Genomic DNA, 23,250 nt, shown 5'->3' on the forward strand with positions numbered 1-23,250 from the left:
ATATCGTAGACTTGTCCTGTTTTAAGGAGAAAATGATCCATCCAACTTTCTAGTTTGTCAAGGAAAAGCTGCAGCTTGCTTACATCTCTTCCAGTGAAGCTGCCCTCGGGGACAGTTGGGTGTGCTTTAGATGGGGTACGCTGCCATGACTGAAAGGTGCATTATGTGTGTTTTATCCTCCCTACATATATTTACCATCTTCCCTCACCATCTCCCAAGAGTTAGAGTGAAGTCAAAGTGTGATGGTTGCTTCAAATTTGAGCAGCCATGCACTAAAAGGTCTCTTAACTTTCAGCATATACTGAAAATAGTGAGTGCTCATCAGGCACGAGGAACATGCAATCTTGGGATTTATTGATAATAATTTGAATTAAAAAGGTGTTAATCTCAATTTCTAACATAATTTTAGTCAGCAATGACTAAGTCCCTTCTTTATGTCATTACCATCATCTTAGTTGTCCCAGACATATTCTCAAACATTTCCACTACTTTTACATTCTGCTCATGTTGCAGCTCTCTGCTCAAATATTCCAAAGGACAAGGGAAACCCAAATATACCAAGGGACCTAGCATAATTAGGAGCTATAAGGAAGAATGGTACATAAAATGAGAATAGGATCCTAACGATACTCTGGGGGCACAACAATAATGCACATGGATTCTTTAATCAATAGGTCAATATGTTTTATTGTATATAAAAAAAAATCATTAAAAAACTGGGTGAGTATAGGAGTATATACCCCAAAAACCCTAGTGCGTTGAATGTGGAGAATGGGGTCTATTGCCAGAATGTGTGCAAATTAGACTAGAACCGATCGATATACGATTGGTCGAGGCTAATTTTGGTGAACTTTTACCTCATGGGACGCTTATACCTCAGAAGGGAATGTGGATGGCAACTGGGTTCAGGGATTGGTAGCAGGGGCGGCTCCTCTGCTAAGGCGGAGGAGCTTCGCCCCACTGCTTTCAGAGCAGTGCAGAGGAAAAATAAATTGATGATAATAACGGGATGGTATTATCATTTTATTTTTCTTGTTCCTAGGTGCGGGGAGGGCGCGGCTGGCTAGAGCAAGGCCCAGGGGGTGGAGTGGTGAGCATGTTTTTAGTGTACATGACTGTTTGGCCGGCCGTGTTAGCCCTGCCAAACAGTCCTGCACACTTTGCATCTTCCTCACCAGGCTGCATTACACATCCTGGTGTAAAACCTGCCCAGGATCCCTTTCCCCATCTGAGCGTCGAGCCACTGAGCTCAGACCAATCACAACGCTACATTGCAGCATTGTGATTGGCTCCCCTAAGCCAATCACAACTCTGCATTGCAGCATTGTGATTGGCGGGTAGCCTAGGTGCTTCCTCCTGCGATGGAGGAGAGGCGGTGGAGAGGCATCGGCTGGTGACGCGAGGAAGGGTAAGTTTTTTTCTTTTTTTAATTATTTTTCTATTTTCTACCCACCTCCCTCCGGCCCCCCGCCATCGTTTCCTACCGGCCACCACTGATTTGTAGATAGTGGCTGTAGCTAGATACTAAAAATAATCAAACTCGCTAATCATGCACCATACCTGTTACTGGTATTCTTGTTGCTAGACCTCTCAGCCTTAGGTTGGTCGTCCCACAAATGTTTTGCCTACTTGACTCTATTTTGTCGAATTTGTTTTTGTTGGCCTTAGGACTCTGTGCACTTTACCACTGCTAACAAGTGCGAAAGTGCTTGTGCTCACTTCCCTAAACATGGTTTGATTGGCATATACATAATTGGCATATTTGATTTACTTATAATTCCCTTGTAAAGTGGTATACCATATGCCCAGGGCCTGTAAATTAATTGATATTAGTGGGCCTGCAGCACTTGTTGTGCCACCCATCTAAGTTGCTCTGTAAAACCTGTCCCAGGCCTGCCAATGCAGCCGGAAGGCAGTGTCACACTGCCATGTCAACTTGGCATTTAAAACCCCTTGCAAAACCTTAAACTCCCCTTTTATTACATAGGTCACACCTAAGGTAGGCCCTAGGTAGCCAATAGTGCAGGGTGCTGTGTAAGTAAAAGGTAAGACATGTACTTTTAAGTTTACATGTCTTGGTAGTGAAAAACTACTAAATTCGGTTTCCACTTCTGTGAGGCCTACCCCTCTCATAGGATAACATTGGGGATTCCTTATTTCATTTAACAAGCTGTAATTCCTAATTGGGAGAAGTAGATCTGTCATGGTTAGTGCCTATGGAATTTTAATGATAAATCTTCTTTAATGGCAACGTCAAATTTATTATTACAATTTTGAAAATGCCACTTTTAGAAAATTGGCATTCTCCTGCTCTTAGCCCTGTGTGCCTGTATCCTGTCTCTAACACACATCTGGGAGGGTGACGGCTGGACTTTGTGTATGCTCTCTAGACAGCCACACACAATGGGAGTTTATGTGTGACTTGATGGGCCATCCTGGGAGAATGGGAAGGAGGAGTTAGGCAGAGCCTCAAACTCACACTTGAATAGGCTGTGTCCTGTCCCCACCCAAAGAGGAGCATGCCCACCTATAGTGAGTCTGGAGCCAGGGCAGAAAGGGAGGACCTGTGTGCCCTTTAAAGACCCTTCTTTGGAGTGTACCCCACCTCAAAGGCACCACTGGGTATAAGAACTGGACCTCAGACCCTACCACTTCAGTGCAGTTCTGGACCTGTGGATACTCTGCCAGGAAGAAGGACTGCTGTGCTGCTGAATGACTGCCACTCTGCTGGACTGCTGGTCTGGAAGAACTGCTTTCTTGCTGTGCTTGTCTGCTGCCCTCCTGGTCTGGGTGAGATGGACTGGACCTGCATCACCTGACACCCAGAACAACTCCAAGGGCTTGTTGGCTGGACTCCTGATCTGATGTTGTAGGGACATAAAAGCCTTCTAACTATCCGACTTCTTCAACTGGACTCTGCCATCTGTGAGTCCATCATACCAAGTGGTGCCACCCCAGTCCTGGACCCTTGGAAGTGGGCCGGCGGTGCTTGCTTCAACCAAACCAATGCATCCTCTCTCGAAACGGCGCATTGGTGCCATTGCATGCATCGGAACCAGCGTATCGACCCTGATGTGTGGCCAGAAGTGGCGCATCGCCTCTGTTGCATGGCTCAATCCGACGCATCGCCTTCTGAGCTACCACTGCGTGATGCTCTCCCCGGCTCGAGGTCTTTGCAGCTAGGTTGACAGCAGGTTTGACGACAACGCCGAGAACTCTGCATCGCAGCCCCTGTGCTTAACAGAGCCGAAGCATCGCCGCTGCTGCACGGATCAGGACCAGCACATCACCGCACCTGAGATCAACACTGATGCATCACTTCAGCTGCATACTCCTCATAGACCGAATCTTTGACGTTGACAAAACTCAGACTAAGGTACTTTTGTTCAGTGGGCCAAGCCTGGTCCCTGTAGCTGGTCCGCACACCACCGTGGTCAGCTTGAACATTTGACTTTGTCCAGGTCAAGCGTGATCAGATAATCGTTGTGGGTATTTTCACTGAATTCTTTAAAAATCTAGATCTCCAGTTTTACTCATTGGATATTTGTCATTTGGTGTCAAATAACGTATTAAAATATAGTCTATTTTTATAATTTGGTTTAGGAGTTTTCTTTTGTTCTGTTTTCGCTTTATTACTATCTGTGTACTGCATAAATACTTTACACATAGCTTCTAAATTAAGCCTGACTGCACGTGTGCCAAGCTACCCACAGTTGAGCACAGGTTAAATTATTGTCGTTTTGTGGCTCACCCTGGAAGGGATTGTTAAAATGGAAAAAGTTGATGCTAATGTGGAAAACAATATATTCATCTATGAGAACAAAATCTCATTTTTATTAACTAATTCGGCCATTGTGAACTCCACATCAAGCCCAACTCGCAAATACATAGGCAGGCTCTGAGACCTAGGCCCGAGGTCACTGATTGATAGGTCACAGTTGGGGTGGCATGTAGCCGGCAGGAACGCACAAACAGGAAATCCTAGACTAATCCCACAGATAGACGCAGCAACACCAGAATGGTCCAGGGAGATTTGCCCCAATAAAGCACACATGGCCGGAGGGGTAATGCGCGCTCCCAAAAACAACATAAAGTTAAATGTCACATAAGTTACGAACATAAAGCTCCCATGACGGACATCTGGACACATTACCCACTGGCCACATTGTGTCCATGCAAGGTTGAGGCCCATCTGTACTTTCTATTTGGCAGCAAATACATTCCTTACCATACATGGAGCTCCAGAAATACTTATGAAGTGTATAAAAAGAGGCCACAGACAGATTGTAAATTGAGACAGTCTTGAGACCCTGCACCTGTAACTTGTTTTTCAAGGTATTTCATGTTCAAGGAACAGAATTATGGCTGTTGCTTGACCAGGTCTTAGCTGTTGCTTGACCAGGGCTTACACACTAGTCAACCAACAACCCAATTTCTTACACTTGGGGGACACAGAAACCTACCCAGGTACAGAAACTACATTGGGCATAAGAACATCTCTGAATTCCTTAAGGGTTGGGGACTGATAGTCCCCAGTTTAGAGACCAAATGTTCCCATATCAGTCGCTAGAGATTTGGGTACAAGAAGTCCCTTTTGTTCCTACTAACATAGAAACTACCTCTACAGGGAAAGAAAAGTAAGGAGAAACAAAGGAAAGAGAAGAAAAAAACATATTCTAGCTCTTGAAACTGGAACAAACCACATATACTGAAATCTAGAGAACAAAGATAGCTTACAATAAGAACAATATCTGGGCCATATTTTAGCTTATGCTCTTCAGCATAGGCTCTTCTCTTACATTGGTTATATTGGTCAGGAATCTATACAGAAATTGCTAGGTACTGTGAGCAGTGCCGGATTGTCAGTTGGCAATTCCTGGTTATACTCCAAGAGCTCCCTTATAATATGTGCCAGTAATAACCCTACCCATTCAAAGGATTTGGATGGACTTAGTGGTCCCCTGCAATTTTGTGGTAGAGGGCACAGATAAATAATGGTCCGAGTGGACTATGCTACCTAGTACCCAAAGACATTGCCTCCATGATGGAACTTCAGCTGCTCATATTTCTAATATCCTAATACATTATTTTTCATGGGCGTGACTATCGGAGAAGATTTTGACAGATCATGGCACCAATTTCATGTCACAACCTTTGGCACCAATATGTGACAGACTACGTATCAATTATATCAAGACATACGTGCATCATCCCCTACCAAATAGGTTGCTGGAATGTTTCAATAAAACATTAAATCATATTTGGTGAAAAGCTGTCAGTCCAGATGTGAAGGATAGGGACAAAATATTACCACCAGTTCTATTCATTCAGAGAAGTTTTCCCCAATCCTCTACAGGTTTCTCCTAATTTGAATTACTTTTTGACCAGCCTCCAAGAACAATAGTCAACATGGCCCAAGAAGAGTAGGGTAGAGTCATGAGAACAAACCATGCCCCTAGTGAAATATGTGGCAGCTTTGAATGATTGACAACTGGCAGATGAATGTCTGCAAGACCCACATAAGGAACAGTACAGTTGATGAGTCCACCGCAGACCTCTGTAAATAGGGGACAATCTATTAGTATCATTGCCAGTATTTGAGAATAAAATGCTGGCCAAGTGACTCTGTGGAGCGATAATCAAAAATAGGGTCATTAGAGTATCAAATAGTCGGGACTACCATATCTGCTACATAATTCTCTTGAAAAAATGGAAGAAACCAGAGAAAGTGGGGATGGTTGGAATTGTATAACAAACTCTCCAAGTAAAGGATGGTATGCTTCTGGTATGGGAGCAACAGTCGTAGGAGAAATTGATCAAGACCATTGGTACCATACCAGAAGAGGAAAACAGGGGGTTGGTCAAGCTACTTAAGAACACAGGAACAATATTTTAATCTCTTCCAGGACATACGACTGTCGTAGAACATGCTATTGTTACCCTGCCAGCAATTAAAATGCGGGTGAAGCCCTATGATATCCTGACAGCATGGAGAGGGTCTGTGAAAGAGGAAGTTGAGACCATGTTATCTTAGGATAAAAAATTGCCACCCCCAATTATATTGGTGCCAAAATCAAATCGAAACATCAGTTTTTCATTGACTTAATGAGAAATCTACTGTTTGATGCGTATCCTATGCCCAGAATGGATGGTCTCTTTGTGGGATTGGGGTCTGCCTAATACATTTGCATGTTAAAACTCCTAAAAAGACACTGCCATGTTCCTTTGATGAGCTCATAGAGACACAAAACTGCTTTCTCAACACCATGTTGCCTCTTTCAGTTTAAAGTGTTTTCCTTAGGGCTGATTGAAGTTCCAGCCACATTCCAATGGCTCATGGATCGGATTCTAAGACCTCACCCAAATGTGTCGGCTGTTTCTTCTGGATGATGATATTTTCATTCCAGATTGTGGGTCCAATTAGAAGAATTTGTGGTTGGTATGAGAAGCATTACAACAAGCAGGATTATCAGCTAAATTGGCTAAGTTTACCATAGTGGTGACTCAACTACAGTACCTGGATTATTGTATTGGAAATTGAAAGATTCGCCCTCAGCAAAAGAAAAATGAAGCTCTTAGCATTATCCTGAGACCTACAAATAAGAAAGATGCTCGTTCCTTCTTGTGTTTTGTGGGATGCCGTTGACAGTTTTACTCACTTTTCAACTTTATCCAAATAACTTACAGCATTGTTAAAAAAAAACCACTTCCTTCAAATCATTTATCCAGTATTGGGGTATCTTTCATAGATTCACATGCCTGAATCATTCCCCGTCGCCAAGATGGGAGCCCGACGGTAAAATACTAAACTAGTGCCATAGGTAATAAATAGGCTAAAAGAGACCAAAGGCTATAACTTAGTAGACTATCTACCTCCTTATAGGAAAAAGGACCAAAAGTCAGCTCCAACCAATCAGCTACCAGCACCCTCTAGAACATGCCCAACAGAAGCCGTTCTCCTCAGATTTTCACCGCACGTCGTGTGAAAGGGAGTCTCTCTGAGTGCTACTCAGTTTTTCTCTACAGCTCTTCAAGCAAATATGTCTGACAAGAAAGGCCTTTTCAGCTCCTGCAGGACCTGGGTGAAGAAGATGGTCCATGTAGATGATCTACATAAAGATTGTCTTTATTGCCTCTACCCTAAGCATGAGGCTAAAAACTGTAATCTGCTGTACCTTTCCCAGCAAGACTCTCAGGGATAGAGAGGCAAGATTACTTTTATGGCTCAAGTCTTCTAAGAAACAACCTCCTCCTTCGGCTGAGTAAGAGGACCGAGCTCGCACATCTAGCAAAAGGGCTAGATCTCAAGAAAGCTCTTCAGGTGAGAGAAGGAAACACCTTAAAACTTCCCAGGTTAAGCCTGTCCATAAAAGGATTTCTAAACAATCCTCTGAGCAAACGTTGTCCCCGCCATCTACACCGCTTACAGAGCATCCAAGATCATCCTCTACTGACTCTAAGTAAAAAACACTTTAAAAAATCTGTGTCGACGACGACTGTTCCTACATCGTCGACAATGTGTTACGTCGTCGACTCCGTCGTCAACGGCAACAGTTACGACAACAGCTATTTCCTCTCTATCTTGTCTACAAGGATCACAATTACGACGAGGCCGTCGTCTAAGCCCGTCAATGACCCATCGTCGACGAAGATTCCATCTCTGAAGCCACCGTCGCCGATGACCTTGTCGACGACAGCACCGTCGGCGACAGCATTGTCGACGGCAGCCCCATCGACGACCGAGCCATCGACGGCACCTTTGAAGACGAGTCCATCGACGATGAGCCCGCAAACAACGTCCTCGATGAGTGCACCTGTTACCTTGCCACCGTCGATGACGGGGCCCTCAACGAGGAAAATTCCTGTAATTCTTGTTTCTGCACCGTCGACGAGAGTTTCCCAGCTCAAAACGTTTCAAAGGCCTTTTCAACAACAGCCTTTTCAGGACTACAGTAAAGTATCTCCTCTATTGCATCACACCTTTTAAAGGGTTTCGTGGAGGAGGAGGATTATGATAATGATGAGGATCCTTGCGGCTCAGATCACAGTCCATCTGAGCTCAACTTTAAATGCCAAGACGATGAGGATGACTATGATTATCAGAAGGGACATTATTATCACGAGCAATTTATGGGTCCACATCCATCACAGACAGGAAACACGCCATAGAGAGATGGCTTATCTTTCTCCAGCACTTATTCAGAATCTGCAGGCAATGTTGGCGGATTACCGTCAAAGATTTCCTCCTCAGCAAATTCTGACAGAGAACCCACTTCCTCAAGTAGTGGTTCCTGTACCTAGTACACCGGTTCATGCACCGGGTCCACCTGACACTGGTCACCAAGACACTTCCCCCTCGGATGAAGTTGAGAAAGGTGAATTGACTGATGAGGCAAATGCTCCAGATCCATTGGATGATTACATAATCTTGACACCATCTCCGCCTCCACACTTACCCACTGATTCTTCACCTGAGGACTGTTTTTTACATGATTTTAAAGAGGACACTAGAAGGTCATACGCTCTATTCCTATTATCGATTGCATCTGGCAGGAGGGCGTAAAAATCATGAAGACTCCAGCATCCTACCGGCTGTGCTACCTCGTGTGGAGAAAAATTATCGTGTTCCAGAGGACAGTCCATCTTGCCTTGTAGGACACCCGAGACCGGATTCGGTCATATCTCAGGCCCTGCTGAGGCGTTCAAAGAACCCCGCAAAGCCCATTACCACTCCGCCAGACAAGGAGGGACGTAGTATGGACATTATGGGGAAGAAATTCTCTTCTATGGCAGAGGCAACTATTAGAGCTGCTAATGCTTTAGCAAACATAGGCCGCTATGACCGTCAGATGTTGTCAGAGATGGCGGGATTGATAGATCTCATCCTGGAGGAACTAAGACAGGAGGCCCGGAAGATCTGATTAGAGGGTGAATGAGCTGCCTCCGAAACAATTGATTGTGCTTTAGACATCGCTAACACAAGCTTTCCACAATTAGCTGGAGCAGCAGTTCTTCGACGCCAGGGGTGGCTTAAAGCTACTACCTTCATACGCAAGGTTCAGACTAAGATCCTGGACATGGCGTACGATGGGGACTCACTGTTCGGAAAAGATATCGATGAGGCTCTTATAGCAATAAAAAATGACACAGACACTGCAAAGTCTCTGGGTGCTCTGCAATATAGACGTGTGCCTTTCAGGGGAGCCAGAGGGCGAGGATTCACAACATACCGACCGGCGGCTATCAGTCAAATCAACAATATTGACAATACCAGCTTCAATATCACCAGTCTTACAACCAATCGTCGTACCGTCAGTCATCGACAGCTGGTTTCTCTCGCCAGGGTGGCCGTAAGAGAGCAAAGCAACAAGGCCGTGACTCTGCCAGAAAGCAATGAGCTTATCAGGGTGCCAGTCAAAATTCCCTTCCTACCCGTGGGTGTGTACATTTCTGCTTATGCACAGCGGTGGCACAAGATCACTTCAGACCGCTGGGTGCTGGACCTAGTCACCAAGGGTCACACACTGGAATTTATCCAGAAACCACCTACTACTCCGTGAAGGGGTCCCCCTCCTCTTCACTTATTGCGCAAAGAAGTCTTGATCATGCGCCTCAAGGAAGCGATAGAAGAGGTACCATCCACTCGGTAAGGAACAGGTATTTATTCTCGTTTCTTCGTAATCAAAAAGAAGTCAGGAGAATGGCGACCGATTCCGGATCTCCGCAAACATTCCGGATGGTAACGCTTTGCAATATTCTAGGGAGCTTAAACGAAGGGGATTTCATGCCTTCTCTGGACATGGAAGACGCATACTTTCATATCCCTACCCATCCGAAGCACCGAAAATATCTACGATTCACAGTGGCTGGCACCCACTATCAATTCAAGGTGCTCCCGTTTGGCTTAAAATCAGCGATACGGATTTTCACCAAGAGCTTGGTGCTAGTAGCAGCGACCTTGCGATCTCGAGGAATCCAAGTCTGCCCATACCTCGATGATTGGCTGCTCAAATCTCCGTCGGAGCAGGAAGCCAATCTTGCCACAACAGCTTGTCTCCATCTGCTCTCTACGCTGGGACTCACTTTGAACAAGAGCAAATCGAACTTGCTTCCAGCTCAGGTCTTTTGTTCCTAGGAGCGTCCCTGGACACCGTCCAGTGCAAAGCATTCTTGTCTCAAGACCGTTAAGTGCGCCTTCAAAAATTAGCGACGACAATTTCAAGAAGAAAGTCAGTTTCTGTGCGAATATTCAAATCGCTCCTAGGGATGTGATCTTCAGCAATCAACTTGGTTCCTTTGCCACGACTCAAGATTAGACCTCTTCAAGAGGAACTACAGAAACAATAGCAACAAGCATTGGGGTATTTCGGGGATTTTAGCCGAATAAGTGCACGAATGGTGGACACGCTCAATTGGTGGTCCCAAACAGCAAATCTTGCCCAAGGTCTCACCTTTCTGCAAACATCCCGGACTTCGTCTTAACAACAGATGCCTGCCTCCGTGGAAGGATGGGGAGGACATCTGCAGGATTTGCAAATCCAGGGAAAGTGGTCTCAGATATAGAAACGACGCCACATCAACCGTTTGGAACGCCAAGCCGTATTTTTATCTCTTCAGGCTTTCCTCCCAAGGATAGCAGGTTCCTCAGTGCTGGTCTGTACCGACAATACGACCAGCATATACTACATAAACAAACAAGGAGGAACAATATCTGTGACGCTTTCCCAAGAAGCGCAGGAATTGAGGGAATCTACAACGTTCCACGGAATATCCTTGAAGGCCAAGCATGTCAAGGGGTGGCACAATACCCTGGCGGAAACACTGAGCAGGAGCTTCTTCTGTTGTCACAAGACAGACCCTTTCTCCTTCATCCAACAACAATGATGTTATCAAGGAGCAAGGGCCAGGTGCTCCATCCGGATCCACAGTCCCTGCACTTGCACGCATGGCTCCTGAATTCCAAGAGTTTAAAGACCTCAATATCTCACAGGATTGTAGGGACATTCTGTCTAAATCCCGTGCTGCAAGCACTGTCAAAACATATCGTCTAAAATGGAAAAGATTCTGTTGTTGGATGAAACCAATGAGGTCCATCCAGTTCAAGCCTCTGCTGAACAGATTCTACCTTACTTGCTCTCACTGGCCAGGTCTGGTCTCACTTTTTCGTCAATCAAGGTTCACCTAGCTTCTCTTTCCAGATATAGGAAATCTCCTCAGATTCCTTCTTTATGTTCATCTTCTCTTATGAAACAATTCATGAGGGCTTTTTCGTACTTTTCCTCCTGTGCGTGCACCTCCTCCAGAGTGGGAGCTCAATGTGGTTCTAGCACAACTGATAAGACGGCCATTTGAACCGGTCCATAAAGCAGAACTTGGATTCCTCACATAGAAGGTAGCCCTCTTGCTGGCTCTTACTTCCGCAAAGAGAGTCAGTGATATTCGGGCTTTTACGATCAAAGAACCCTTTTTACTCTTGACACAGTATTACATGATCCTGCGGACAAATTGTAAGTTCATTCCAAAGGTACCAACACCATTTCACTTGAATGAACCAGTGATGCTGCAAGCTTTCTTTCCACATCCATCCAGCCCAGCTGAAAGGGCTTTACATTCATTGGATATAAAAAGGTGTTTGAAATTTTATCTTCAAAAGACAAAAGATATCAGAAAGACGGATCATCTTTTAGTGGCCTACAGTCAAGGAAAACGGAACCGCAGTAAGAAAAGCCACAATAGCCAGATGGGTCGCATCTGCAGTTCAATTCTGCCACGAAAAAGCCAATAAACCCCTCACAGTGAAGGTTAAGGCACACTCCACCAGAACTGTTGCTGCATCTACAGCTTTGTTTGCTGGGGTTACACTGGACAAAATATGCTGTGCTGCGACATGGAAGAATGTCCACATGTTCTCAAGACACTACTACCTCCAATCTGCACAAAGGGAGGATGCAGTGGTTGGACAAGCTGTGTTGCGCCATCTTTTTCACTAAGGTCAGATTCTTTACATTTCTTACAGGCTTGTCTATTATTAGCTTTCTTTACTGTTATATTGCTTATAGTGTTCATGGTCTTATGTTTCTCAATTTGTACGTTACTATCCTTTGAATTATATTTATATATTCTCATGCTTATATCTGCTATCTCTTTTAATATGATTATTGCTTTTATGCTTTGTCATTACTATATTTCAAGGTTATGGATTTCCATTGGGAGTTTACGAATACATGTCTCCCACCATCCGCTAACGAAAGTACAATTAGGGTACTGCTTGCTATTCTGATTCAGGTATGTGAATCTATGAAAGATACCCCAATACTGGATAATAAAACAAGTTACTTACCTGTAACTACAGTTAATCCAGGATTGGTATCTTTCATAGATTCACATGCACCTACCCTCCTCCCCGTGGAGTCAGTTCTCAGTGATTTTGGGGATATTTACTTCCCACTTGTGCTTGGAAAATCTGAGAAACTGCTTCTGTTGGGAGTGTTCTAGAGGGTGCTGGTAGGTTGGAGCTGACTTTTGGTCCTTTTTCCTATAAGGATGTAGATAGGCTATTAAGGTATACACTTCGGCCTCTTTTAGCCTATTTATTACCTATGGCACTACTTTTGTATTTTACCGTGGGGCTCCCTTCTCAGCGACGATGAACGATTCAGGTATGTGAATCTATTAAATATACCAATACTGGATAACTGATTTGAGGGAAGAGTTTTTTTTTTAACAATGCTGTAAGTTATTTAGATAAAGTTGAAAAGGTAAGTAACTTGTTTTCTTATCTTGGGGTCCAAAACAAAAGAATGCATTTAGAGCACAGGTGAAGACTCTTCTAGCTGCAGACCCCTTGTTAAGACACCCAGATTTTAAATAACCTTTATTTTGTGGACCAAACCTTCTGGAACTGGGCTCGAGGCAGTTTTGGTAAAGAAATATGAGGATGGTGAACACTGAGAACCCAATAGTATGTATTAGTAGGACGTTATTGCCTCATAATATCTTGTAAGCAACCATTGAGCAGAAATGACTGGCAATTTGATGGGGCATTGATATACTGAAATATTATCTCGTGGGTCAACATTTTGAATCGTAATTGACCATACTCCATTGAGCTGGTTAGCCCAAAATAAGGAAGTAGCCATCAAGTGTAATGATGATACCCCTTCCAGTATAACCATTTTCCTTCAGTCAACCAGGAAAGCTATAGAGAATAACAAATTATTTGTCAAAGATGCATGAAACTGCCCTGACTGTAAGTCGTGGCTTAAGGGGGAATGAATGTAAGGTGGTTAAATCTGTGTATGAGCATTAATAAACCTGTTTGTTATATCACACAGCCTGTCTCCAGATCCGTCATTGACCATTCGACAGCAACTAAAACAGACATTTCAGTAATGTATTGGACATTAAGCTCTCTCTTTATTGGAACAGTTTCATTTTCAATGCCCCAGCTGGCTACAAGCTAAACCGAATTCTGTCCCCTCTTTGTGGGGCTTCATGCCCCATCCCCCTGACTGTCTTCTGCATATTTTGCATTTTTAAGAACAATACTTTTGTTTCAGCATTTTCATTCTTTTTATCTTGTGAGTAACACAATGATGCGTGACCATCACTAGTTCAGCCAGCTTCTTAGTCTGCCATACAATGCAGAATGTTGTTAATTAACACCCAACATTCAGTAATAATCCCTGTACCAAAGCAGCACCTACAGCTTTCTGAGCAATCTCCATCTGACCAGCTGTGCCTGAATATCTTTCAAACACCCCTTTAATGTCTGGCTAAATGATCAGATGGTGTCTCACCCTTATTTGGTTTACAATTCGAGATCTTACTCCAGTTGATTTTCACTGGGCACACATCTGCAATCACACCTAACAATACATCCAATGATGAGCTTAATTCCACATAATTTCCTGAGCTACTCTTTGCTATGGTGCTTTCTCCACTAATCTTTATCTCACTTCACTATGCACCACCAGTCGCGGTAACTGATTCACATCTGCCCATTTAAATCTATACACCCCAAACACAATTTGTAGCTCCTCTCGGAATTGAGTGTGATTCTCTCAAATATTAAGAAATTGTTTGAGTACTATTTATGTCGGGGGGGCGGTCCTTGGAACACAAACTATAATTCCATCCGTGGCTATTGGGTAATCCCTCAAGGGAAGGATAGAAGATGAAGAGTACTCATCGTTGCCATCACTTGGTTAGAGAGACACATGATGCTATCTAGACTGTTGTTCTGGACTGTGTCTCAAGCTTTCCAAGGTAATAGCAACACTTTGTTATCGTCAGTCTCTGTCCCAGGATGGAGATTGTGCTCGCTGTACACTGATGAACAGTAGTGAAATAAGCTTCTTGTGCCCTTGCTTGTATCCCTCTGCCGCTTACCTTACTGTCAGTTGGTTTGCAATACTCGCTTGTGCATTACCTCCTTATACTTCAGTCGCTAGCAATCCCCAGGCACTGCTCTGTTTCCGGGGGCATCAGCTGCTTCACCCCATCCTCTTAGCTGGCATAGGGAACATATCAAACTGATCCAAATTCTTTGTGTTGTCATTTTCTTTCCCCTTTTCAAGTTTTATATACTACATCATCTCCTACACAGACGACATCTGTGTGCACCCTTTTTGACAATACTTTAGCCACAGGATGGTGGAAGCCATGCAAAGGAAGCAAATAAAACAAATTGTAAGCGCAGTGAGACTTTGCTTAATGTTTGGTTCGTTTCACGCTCGCACCTTTAGCCAGCTCCTCAGGTTTAGTGGTATGCTTTTCTCCACCGCAGTTCTCTTGGAGAAACTTCTCCTTTACCTTCGTTTGTGGTGCCCAGTCCAGCTCTCTTGGTCTTATTCCTTTTTGTGGTGATTCTCAAAGCTACCCCAATCTATTACCAGTTGTTAGACTTATTGAAAGCAGCCTCCCATTACCTTTTGTGTGTTTTATGTACCACCCTACATGCTATAGGTATGCCCTGATCAGGGTGACGTGCTCACCGTGCCACTGGAACCAAGCTGTACCCAGCTGTTGAGCCCATAACTAGGGCAAAACCGGTCCTATGTTCCTTGTGTCCTGGTTCACGGAGGACCTGGCTTGGCAGTTTGGGCTGGACTGTTCCCACGAGGGGCAAGGCAAGACTGATTTGCATATGGTGGCTCCAAACTGAGGTGATCGAGTTAGCAGAAGAATGATGGGTTAGAGTGCTGCCCCTAGCTATTGCCAGTGGATAGACTTCTTGCAAGCAGCCTCCCATCACCTTTTGTGTGTTTTATGATTGCCAATGCCACATGCATCATCTGCTAAAAATATAACTGAATACGTCCGGAAGTCCACAAATCTATACTGTGTTTAATGTAAGAAAACAAAGCAGCACAACAAATAATTAATGGACAATTGCCATTTGAAGTGATGAGCTCATGTTGAACAAGCATTGGTAAAACCAATAGGTCTTGCCTATGTAGGAGCTATTGGATTTGCCAATGTGTTTTAGCCACATTGTACACCAGCGTGACAGCTGTTCTGCATGGTTAAAGGTTATTGTCATAGAGGACAGTGGCATGGAATGTCATAGAGTGGAATGGCAAAGAGTAGAGTGTTGTAGAGTGGAGTGGAAAAGAGTGTTGTGTATTGGAGTGGTATAGAGTGGAGTAGAATAGCATGGTGTACAGTGTTTCAGAGTAAAGTGGTCTAGAGTGCAGTGGGGTAGAGTGCAGCAGCATAGAACTCAGCGATGTACTATGCAGCATTGTAGAATGCAGTGGCGTAGATTCGAATGTTGCCTAGTAGAGTGCAGTGTAGAGTGCAGTGGTACAGAGTAGAATGGCATAGAATATAGTGACGTAGAATGGTGCAGAGTAGAGTATGGTGTCCTAGAGTAGAGTGCTGCAGAGTGAAGTGGTGGAGAGTGCAATGTTGCAGAGTAGAGTGTCGTAGAGTGCAGTGGTTTAGAGTGACATAGAGAGCAGTGGCGTAGACTACAGTAGTACCGAGTAGAGTGCAGTGACGTAGGGTGCATTGCTGTAGAGTAGAGTGCATAGAGTGGAGTGGCATAGAGTAGATTGTTTCACAGTAGAGTGAAATGGAGTGGTGCAGGGTAGAGTAAGGTAGCGTAGAGTGGAGTTTTGTAGTGTAGAGCGATGTAGAGCAATGGTGTAAAGTGCAGTGGTGTAAAGTGAAGAGTGCATTGATGTAGAGTGTATTGACAGAGTGCAGTGATGTAGAGTAAAGTGTTGCAGGATAGCTTACAGTGGAGTTCTGTAGAGTGAGTGGTCTAGACTGGACTGGTGTAGAGTGCAGTGGTAAAGAGGGCCATGGTGTAGAGTAGAGTTTCATAGCCTAGGGAGGCATAGAGTGGAATATGCATGGTATGGGAGCACACTTTCATTACAGACAACACACGTTCAATTGAAACCACCATTACATTTGCACAGACATACAGTTTCACTGATAAAAGTATTCAGTGCCAAAATGATAATGTGTGGAAATGTCATCACCTTGTGTATTGATTTGTTTTGATTGTTTAAAAATATTTGTTTCCACCACAATTCAGAATTACCCCAAAATGTGCTTCATTTGAGCTTTTCAAAATCTGAAATATCTGCACAGTCATTTTCAGACATTTAAATTGTGTTGTGTGCTAGAAAAAAAAAATAACATTGTATAACCTTTCTCAAGCATTTCCCCCAGTAGCCAACATGATTGTTATATACATCCTTTTACTTTGAAGTCAGAGAAAGAGAAGTAAACACCAACCTCTGTGAAAGAGAGAGACTAGCATTTGACCTCTGTCTTTGAATGCAAGGCAAATGTGCGAAGATAACAAGATTTCAAAGTCTGCTTACAGAAATCTAGCACTGGTGGGCAAATACAGTAAATAGGATTTAGGCATGGGAAGGGACGAACCTGGGCTGGACAGCCTAAAACAAATAAAGGCAGAGAATAGAAAGCAAGGAAATGTGATCTACAAACCACAAAGTTAATGGTAAATAACAGGTGGAAAGCCAATTATACCTTTTTATTCATCACATTTCAATACCTAATCTAACATGACCTTTCTCAAACATTGATTAATAGCCTCATGGTGAGTGGTCTGACATTTGATCGCTATTCAGCAGCATATACACTTGGTGGTTTGAATGTTCTTAATAATTAATTTCCTCTTAAGTGAGGTGCCTCAATTTGTTATGTTTATACCAAACCTTATTTCTTTTTAGCCTTATTTTGCTTACTAACTTGTTCCAGGTAGATTTAGTTTACAATTTATAATGTGGACTTTCATGTCCTACAAAGTCATCTGGGATTAATTTACATTTAACTTATAGCAGAATTGCTAGATGATATATGTATCTTAAAATCTTAGTTTGATAATTTAGTTGTACCTCTCCAAAACATAAACAATAGGTACAAGATTTATCCACCTAACAATATAATTGGAGATGTGTTCAACTGAATGTCCTTAGGAGCCATTTTAAAAGGATTTGTTGGTCCTGACAAAGCTCTATACCTGATAACATTGCCTCTTTTTATTCACATCACGCTGAGTTTGTGAATGGATCTCAAAGATACCCCACCCGAAGCACCATTGTGAGACACAGAGGCACACACCGTTGTCTTCAAAGAGGCAAGACATCTATCCACACCTGGCTGTTAATAATCCAAACTGATTACATACTTTTCATAAATACTACAACCTTTCCAGAGTGAAGTCAAGATAAAGAGAGACAGAAACCTGATCACTTGCATCAGAATGGAAATCCTCCTTAATAATACATTGTCAATTTCTTTTTTTTGGAAAAACTTTATTGTGCAAAACAACATCGTTACAAATATTTAATGTTATCAAGTTAATCACATTTTTCACATTTAGCTATTGATTTTATAACCAGTGGTATAGTTTGAAAGCAAAGTCACATAAATGTCTTCCTTCCTTGTTCACACTCATTGCTTCCTTCCTGCCTTCCTTCCCTTAATCATTTTTTTCACTCACTTCCTCTTCTTGCTTGCCTTTTCTTCCCTTGGCCCTTGATGTAATTATCTCTAAGTACATGTTTCATTTCCTTCCTTATTCTCTTCATCCTACCTTGCTCCCTCCCTCCTTCCACCCTTCTTTCCTTCATTCCTTTCCTCACATGCTTTATTACTTACTTCCATTCCTTTTGTTCCTTTAATTTCTACCTTGTAATTCACTTTCTTCCATCTTTACTGCCCTTATTTTTCTCCTTTTATTCCTCCTTTGTATTCTCTATTGCTTGCTTCCATCTCTTCTTTATTTACTTCTTTCCTTTTCCTCAAGTGTTTTTCACCTTACTTTCTGCCTCACTACCTTCATACATATCTTCCTTCCACCTCTCACATTCACTGTCAGTGCAAGTTACAGCTTCTGCCTAGTGTCGATAATAAAAGAGAAGATAAAAGATAGAAAAATAAAGTTGATGAGTAATCAGTTTAATGGTTGGCATATGGTTTATTGGATATACAAACAAATATAAAAGTGTTAATTTTGTACAACTTGTATAAACTGGTTACTATACCTCAGTATTTGTGATCTTTTAGTCTAGAATTATATGGATTCCATATTCATGAAAAAAGCGTATGGGCTTTTTATGTTTTCTAACTGTAAATCACAGTTGTCAGTTGTGAAATCAAGCCAACTTTTTATTTTTTCTCATTTTATCTGACTGACAACATTTGCATGTTTGCGTATTTTTATTATATATTTAGTCTCTATCATTCATTTGCTTCCGTACTGCAATTTCTCTTCTCTGGTGCTTGACATCTCTGGCTTGGTTTCTTCCCTTTTCTTATGTTGATAAAGAGCATTTGAAACGCAAATGACGCGTCTTGAAGCAGAGTTTGTGAGGCGTGAAGCTCCTCCTTCATACGGACAGCTTATTGCCCAGGGACTGATCCCTCCTGTTGAAGATTTCCCAGTTTACAATGCGTCACAGGTAAAATGCAGTGGTATCTCATGACATCACCATTATTTATCCACTTGTCTTGTTTTTTGACTGTAGCTACTATATTTTTGTTAACACAGAAGTTCTATCACAAAAGTAACTTTACTACACTTTTGAGTAACTTTACTACTTGTGGTTATTTATGAGTTTAAAGTTACTCAAAAGTGTAGACTCACATGTCCCCACTGCCTGAAATTGGGGGAGAAGTCAGTAAAAACATCAAATACCACTGTAATGTTACTATTAGTAGTGACTTTACAACCGTATTTTAAATTCCACATACTTGGAGTCTTCCTCAATTGGTGCAGAAATCTTTCTATTGTTAAGTGTAGGAAAGTTAATAAAAGTTAAAAAGAATTGTGTTTAACGTTAATGTTAAATAATCTCATATATGTAATGTACATGTAGACTATGTTCTTAAAAATGCCATAGCACTATTAATTACAGTTTCAACTAATTGTTTAATAACTGTAATTACATTACATTAAAATTAAATTATTTTTTACGTTAAAAAAAAAAATAGACCCACATAAAGTAAAATGTTTATATTTATTTATGGAATTAAAGCTTTTACGTTATGTGTAACTCCGCCTGCTTTGCTCATGTATTAAGAGTCTACAAGGACGATTTGACTAGAACATCCCATTGATCATTCTTATTCCAGGGTCTTCAACAAAGACTTTACCTACCTATATCCAACTGTGTAACCAATAGTCTGCAATATACTTGCCGATATCTGCCTACAACAAGTCATGGAGTCCCTTAAACACTTTATTAGTGATTTAACTTGTCTTGGATGTTCTCTTATATGTCTCTGCACCCTTTTAGATGTCATTTTGGCCAGCAGTAATCAAGGCTCATTTGAGCCGGCCAGTGACTAAACACTAGCACTTAAGTCTGTGCCGCCTTTTAATTAGATGCTTTTTTGCCAGCTGCAACCAATGCATCTATTATGAGCACTTGCACCTTACAGCCAACTAATGACTAAGTACTAGAACTTTATCAATGCCTATCGAGCTTCTTGAGCGGTCTTGTCAACAGTGTAGATTGTTTTTAGTTTTATTAGGAATAATTTTAAGTTGTAACTTATAGGGGTATGTTATTAAATGTTAAATTGTGTATATTTTGTATTGTAGGGCATGTCTTTGAAAGGCTAACAAAATAAAATATTCATTCATTCATGCATTCAATATAACATTAATGTAATTGATTGTGTAAACACTTTTGATATTAAATTCATTTTTTAAATTGAAAAATGGTCATTAAATTGTTTTGAAATAAATTAATATGTATTTATAAATTATATTTACATTTTTAACATTAAGCTACATTTATAGATATTTTAATTAATTAAAATCAGTTCATTTTAACATTCTTTCCAACTCCGTTATTTTCTATGAGAGGTTTGTGCAGTTCAGGGTTTGGACGTGTGTGGTACATTTACCACTGTTTTTGGTGGTGGGAACAATAGGTATGCAGTTTATGAATAGGAATGTGCTTACACTTTTGTGTATGGGGGCATGTCCTTCTCTAAACCCCTCCTTAATCCCCCATCTAACTCCATATCACTCCTCCCTAAAACCCTACCATTTATTGCTATATATATTCCCCATTTTCCCAGCCAATTCCCCATCCCTCCCACCTTTACTACTAAAACACCCTATGTGTGTGGACAGCTTTGTACATAAGTTAGTATAGGCAGAGGCATAATAGTACTATTGTAGTACTACTAAATCTACTACAAATGCAGTTTGTGAATAGGCTCCACAAGCTTCATTTTACTCCTCAATAGTTGGGATAATGAAAGGGTGGGATTGTTAAATTTCAGCTTGATTACCAAAAGGTTTAATGTCCAGCTTAGGTTATGACTACTTGTATGTTCTGATTTGGAACCATCGCATAGCTGCTGGGTCTCCCTTAAGAACATCCCTCCTCGAGGGAAGGGGGTTCTGAGAAGTGGTTGTATGCATCTAATCTAATATTCTTGTTAATAGGCCTCTGTATTGCAGAACATCCGCACAGCGATGAGACGGCAGATGAGACGCCACACTTCCCGGAGGAATTCTTCTAGGCGGCGGCTGGGAAGACTATGGAACAGATTGTTTCACAGGCCAAGAGTGAGGGGGCAGATTCCCCTCTTAACACAGTCACATACTTCCCAGTCGAATTTCAGTGGGGAACTTCCCCATCGAACTGAGGTAGACGCCCCCAGTTCTTTAAGTACTCCAGAAGGGCAGGTTTTAGACTCTAATCCGGTTGGTTCAATAGGACGACTGCCAGAAACAGCTGTAGGTATTTTGCCGAATGAGCTCGATGCCATAGAAACTACACCTTCAAATGTCTTACAAAGCTCTTCTGCAGATTCTGCTGCAGGTTGCATTGTGGAAGAAAGGAATAGTAACTTGGGATCTGAAGAGAGTACCTGCAGCAGGTTTGTAGCACCAAGCAATATGGAGCTAGAGAAACATTTTAGGGATCCATTGTCTGATGGTGTCGCGGCAACTCTCAGCAGTGAACTTGAGTCAAGAGGAAACACATCAGGGACCAGCAACTCAAACATTTGTCGTTCACATAGGAAACAACCACATAGATTGCCTTTAAGTAAACAGAAGTCTGAATATTCAGACACTTCTTTGAATGTTCATATTCAGGTGACTGTGCAACACCAGGCTGGCCCTTGTTCATGCCAGGAGGAGCCCTTAGGTGTCCATGCTGCTTGTTTCCAATCTACAGAAGTGCCAATGACAGATGAACCCTCTTCTCCCCTTTCAGAAATCAACACCAGTGACGACGAGTCTTTACTTGTTTGTTAAACAATTGTGGTGATAAATCAGCCTTTTAGATTTGTATTTTTTGTAATTTCCACTCTGTACTTTAATTTTCAGCCTATATTTTTATATAGTTACCTTGATTAAATGCCCAAGCATGTATTTTGACTGTTGAAGGTGAGATGAGAGTAGCAGTTGCTTAAGGAAGGACTGCATATCAAACTAAAGTAATTTGAGTAAATAATTGTAAAACAAATTGCAACACTTTAATGCTCCATGTATGTCGAACTCCATCTTCAAGGGCCAAATTCATGTCAGGATTTCATGATGTCCACTCACAATAAATTTGCATACACGGAAATGTAAATAGGAATAGTTTACATGTTTGTTGGTTATTCGCCCTTCCAGAGCAATGATTAGGCACCCATTGTGTAACCATGATTAGAACACACAAAAAGTCTTAACAGGTCAGCCGTTGAAAGGTATACATTTCTAAGAGTGGATGTTAAAAAAATATATAGATATCGGATGAACAATCATTTGTTTGCGGTACTTTGAGTTCAACATTTGTCTTAAATTTTATGGCTGAATACTTTCAAGAGGAACATTTTACTCCAAGTGCAAAGGGTAAAATTAAATGCTAGCATTAAAATGTATGTAGAAATATGAAACATTATTTTCCCTTATCATAAGAAAAGTCTCTTCATGTAGGCTGCCCTAAGCATTTCCACGTTTGCTTGGCCGACTCCCAACTTACTTTCTCTATGAATTACTGAAATGCACAAAAGGAAGTGACTGTAACTATTTAACCACCCTGAGGTGGAATACAGAATTTATAGAGCGAGTGCTACATTTCTACCTTTAGCACATTTGCCATTATTTTTTTTTAAAGTTCAATTCCACTAATGCAGTTTAACTTGTTTCCAGTCACATGAACACGTCTTCTGGTAGCCATCTTGAAGTTGCTTGTTTTTCAAATATTGCTGTGATATAACTGTGATGGCTACAAATCAGAACCAAGATAAAGAGGTGTTTCAATTAATTGTTGTTTTTTTCATATAATTTTCAAGGGTTAAGTTCTGTGCATTCCACTGGAGAAAGTCGTATTTTAAGGTGCAAACTTTCAAAGCTGTTGTAATCTCGGTTGAAACTTTTATTCTCTCTGGTATGATGCGTTTTTAAAACATATTTATAAGATAGCAAATTTATCTCAAATGGAAAGTTGGGCTGCTTCATGATGAAAATGACAATGCTCTACAGTTTTGGCACACACTATGGAAGATTGAATTATTTAAGAGATCATCACTTGTTTCTAAAAATAAACCATGTTGAATCTAATATTCTTTTGTGCCTTCACACTTTTACAAGTACTTTAGAGAAAATGTATTTTGTAATGTTTGTGAAAATTGTTGGCTCTTGCAGTTTTAGTTTTTTTGAGTTCCCTGACACCCAATAAAGGGTTGTAATGGATACTTCTAACCACAGATTCCTCACCTTTGACTACTCCAGGGGCCAGACTAGATGCA

The 23,250-nt window shown here is 41.7% G+C and overlaps 1 protein-coding gene across 2 annotated transcripts in view; it reads left to right on the forward strand.

Moving 5' to 3' along the window:
• LRP3 (LDL receptor related protein 3) overlaps positions 1-23,062 on the forward strand; it is a 113,205-nt gene extending 90,143 nt beyond the window's left edge. The window contains exons 6-7 of one of the 2 annotated variants that reach the window (XM_085639511.1): positions 18,815-18,947; positions 20,951-23,062. In XM_085639511.1, coding sequence (XP_085495637.1) covers positions 18,815-18,947; positions 20,951-21,769 — 952 coding nt within the window. In that variant the 3' untranslated portion in view covers positions 21,770-23,062. The remainder of the gene's footprint in view (positions 1-18,814; positions 18,948-20,950) is intronic. The other variant, XM_085639512.1, reaches the window with a different exon arrangement.
• Positions 23,063-23,250: the final 188 nt, after the last annotated feature.

The sequence above is a fragment of the Triturus cristatus genome, chromosome 12, assembly GCF_964204655.1.
Source record: "Triturus cristatus chromosome 12, aTriCri1.1, whole genome shotgun sequence".
In the NCBI taxonomy this organism is placed as follows: domain Eukaryota; kingdom Metazoa; phylum Chordata; class Amphibia; order Caudata; family Salamandridae; genus Triturus; species Triturus cristatus.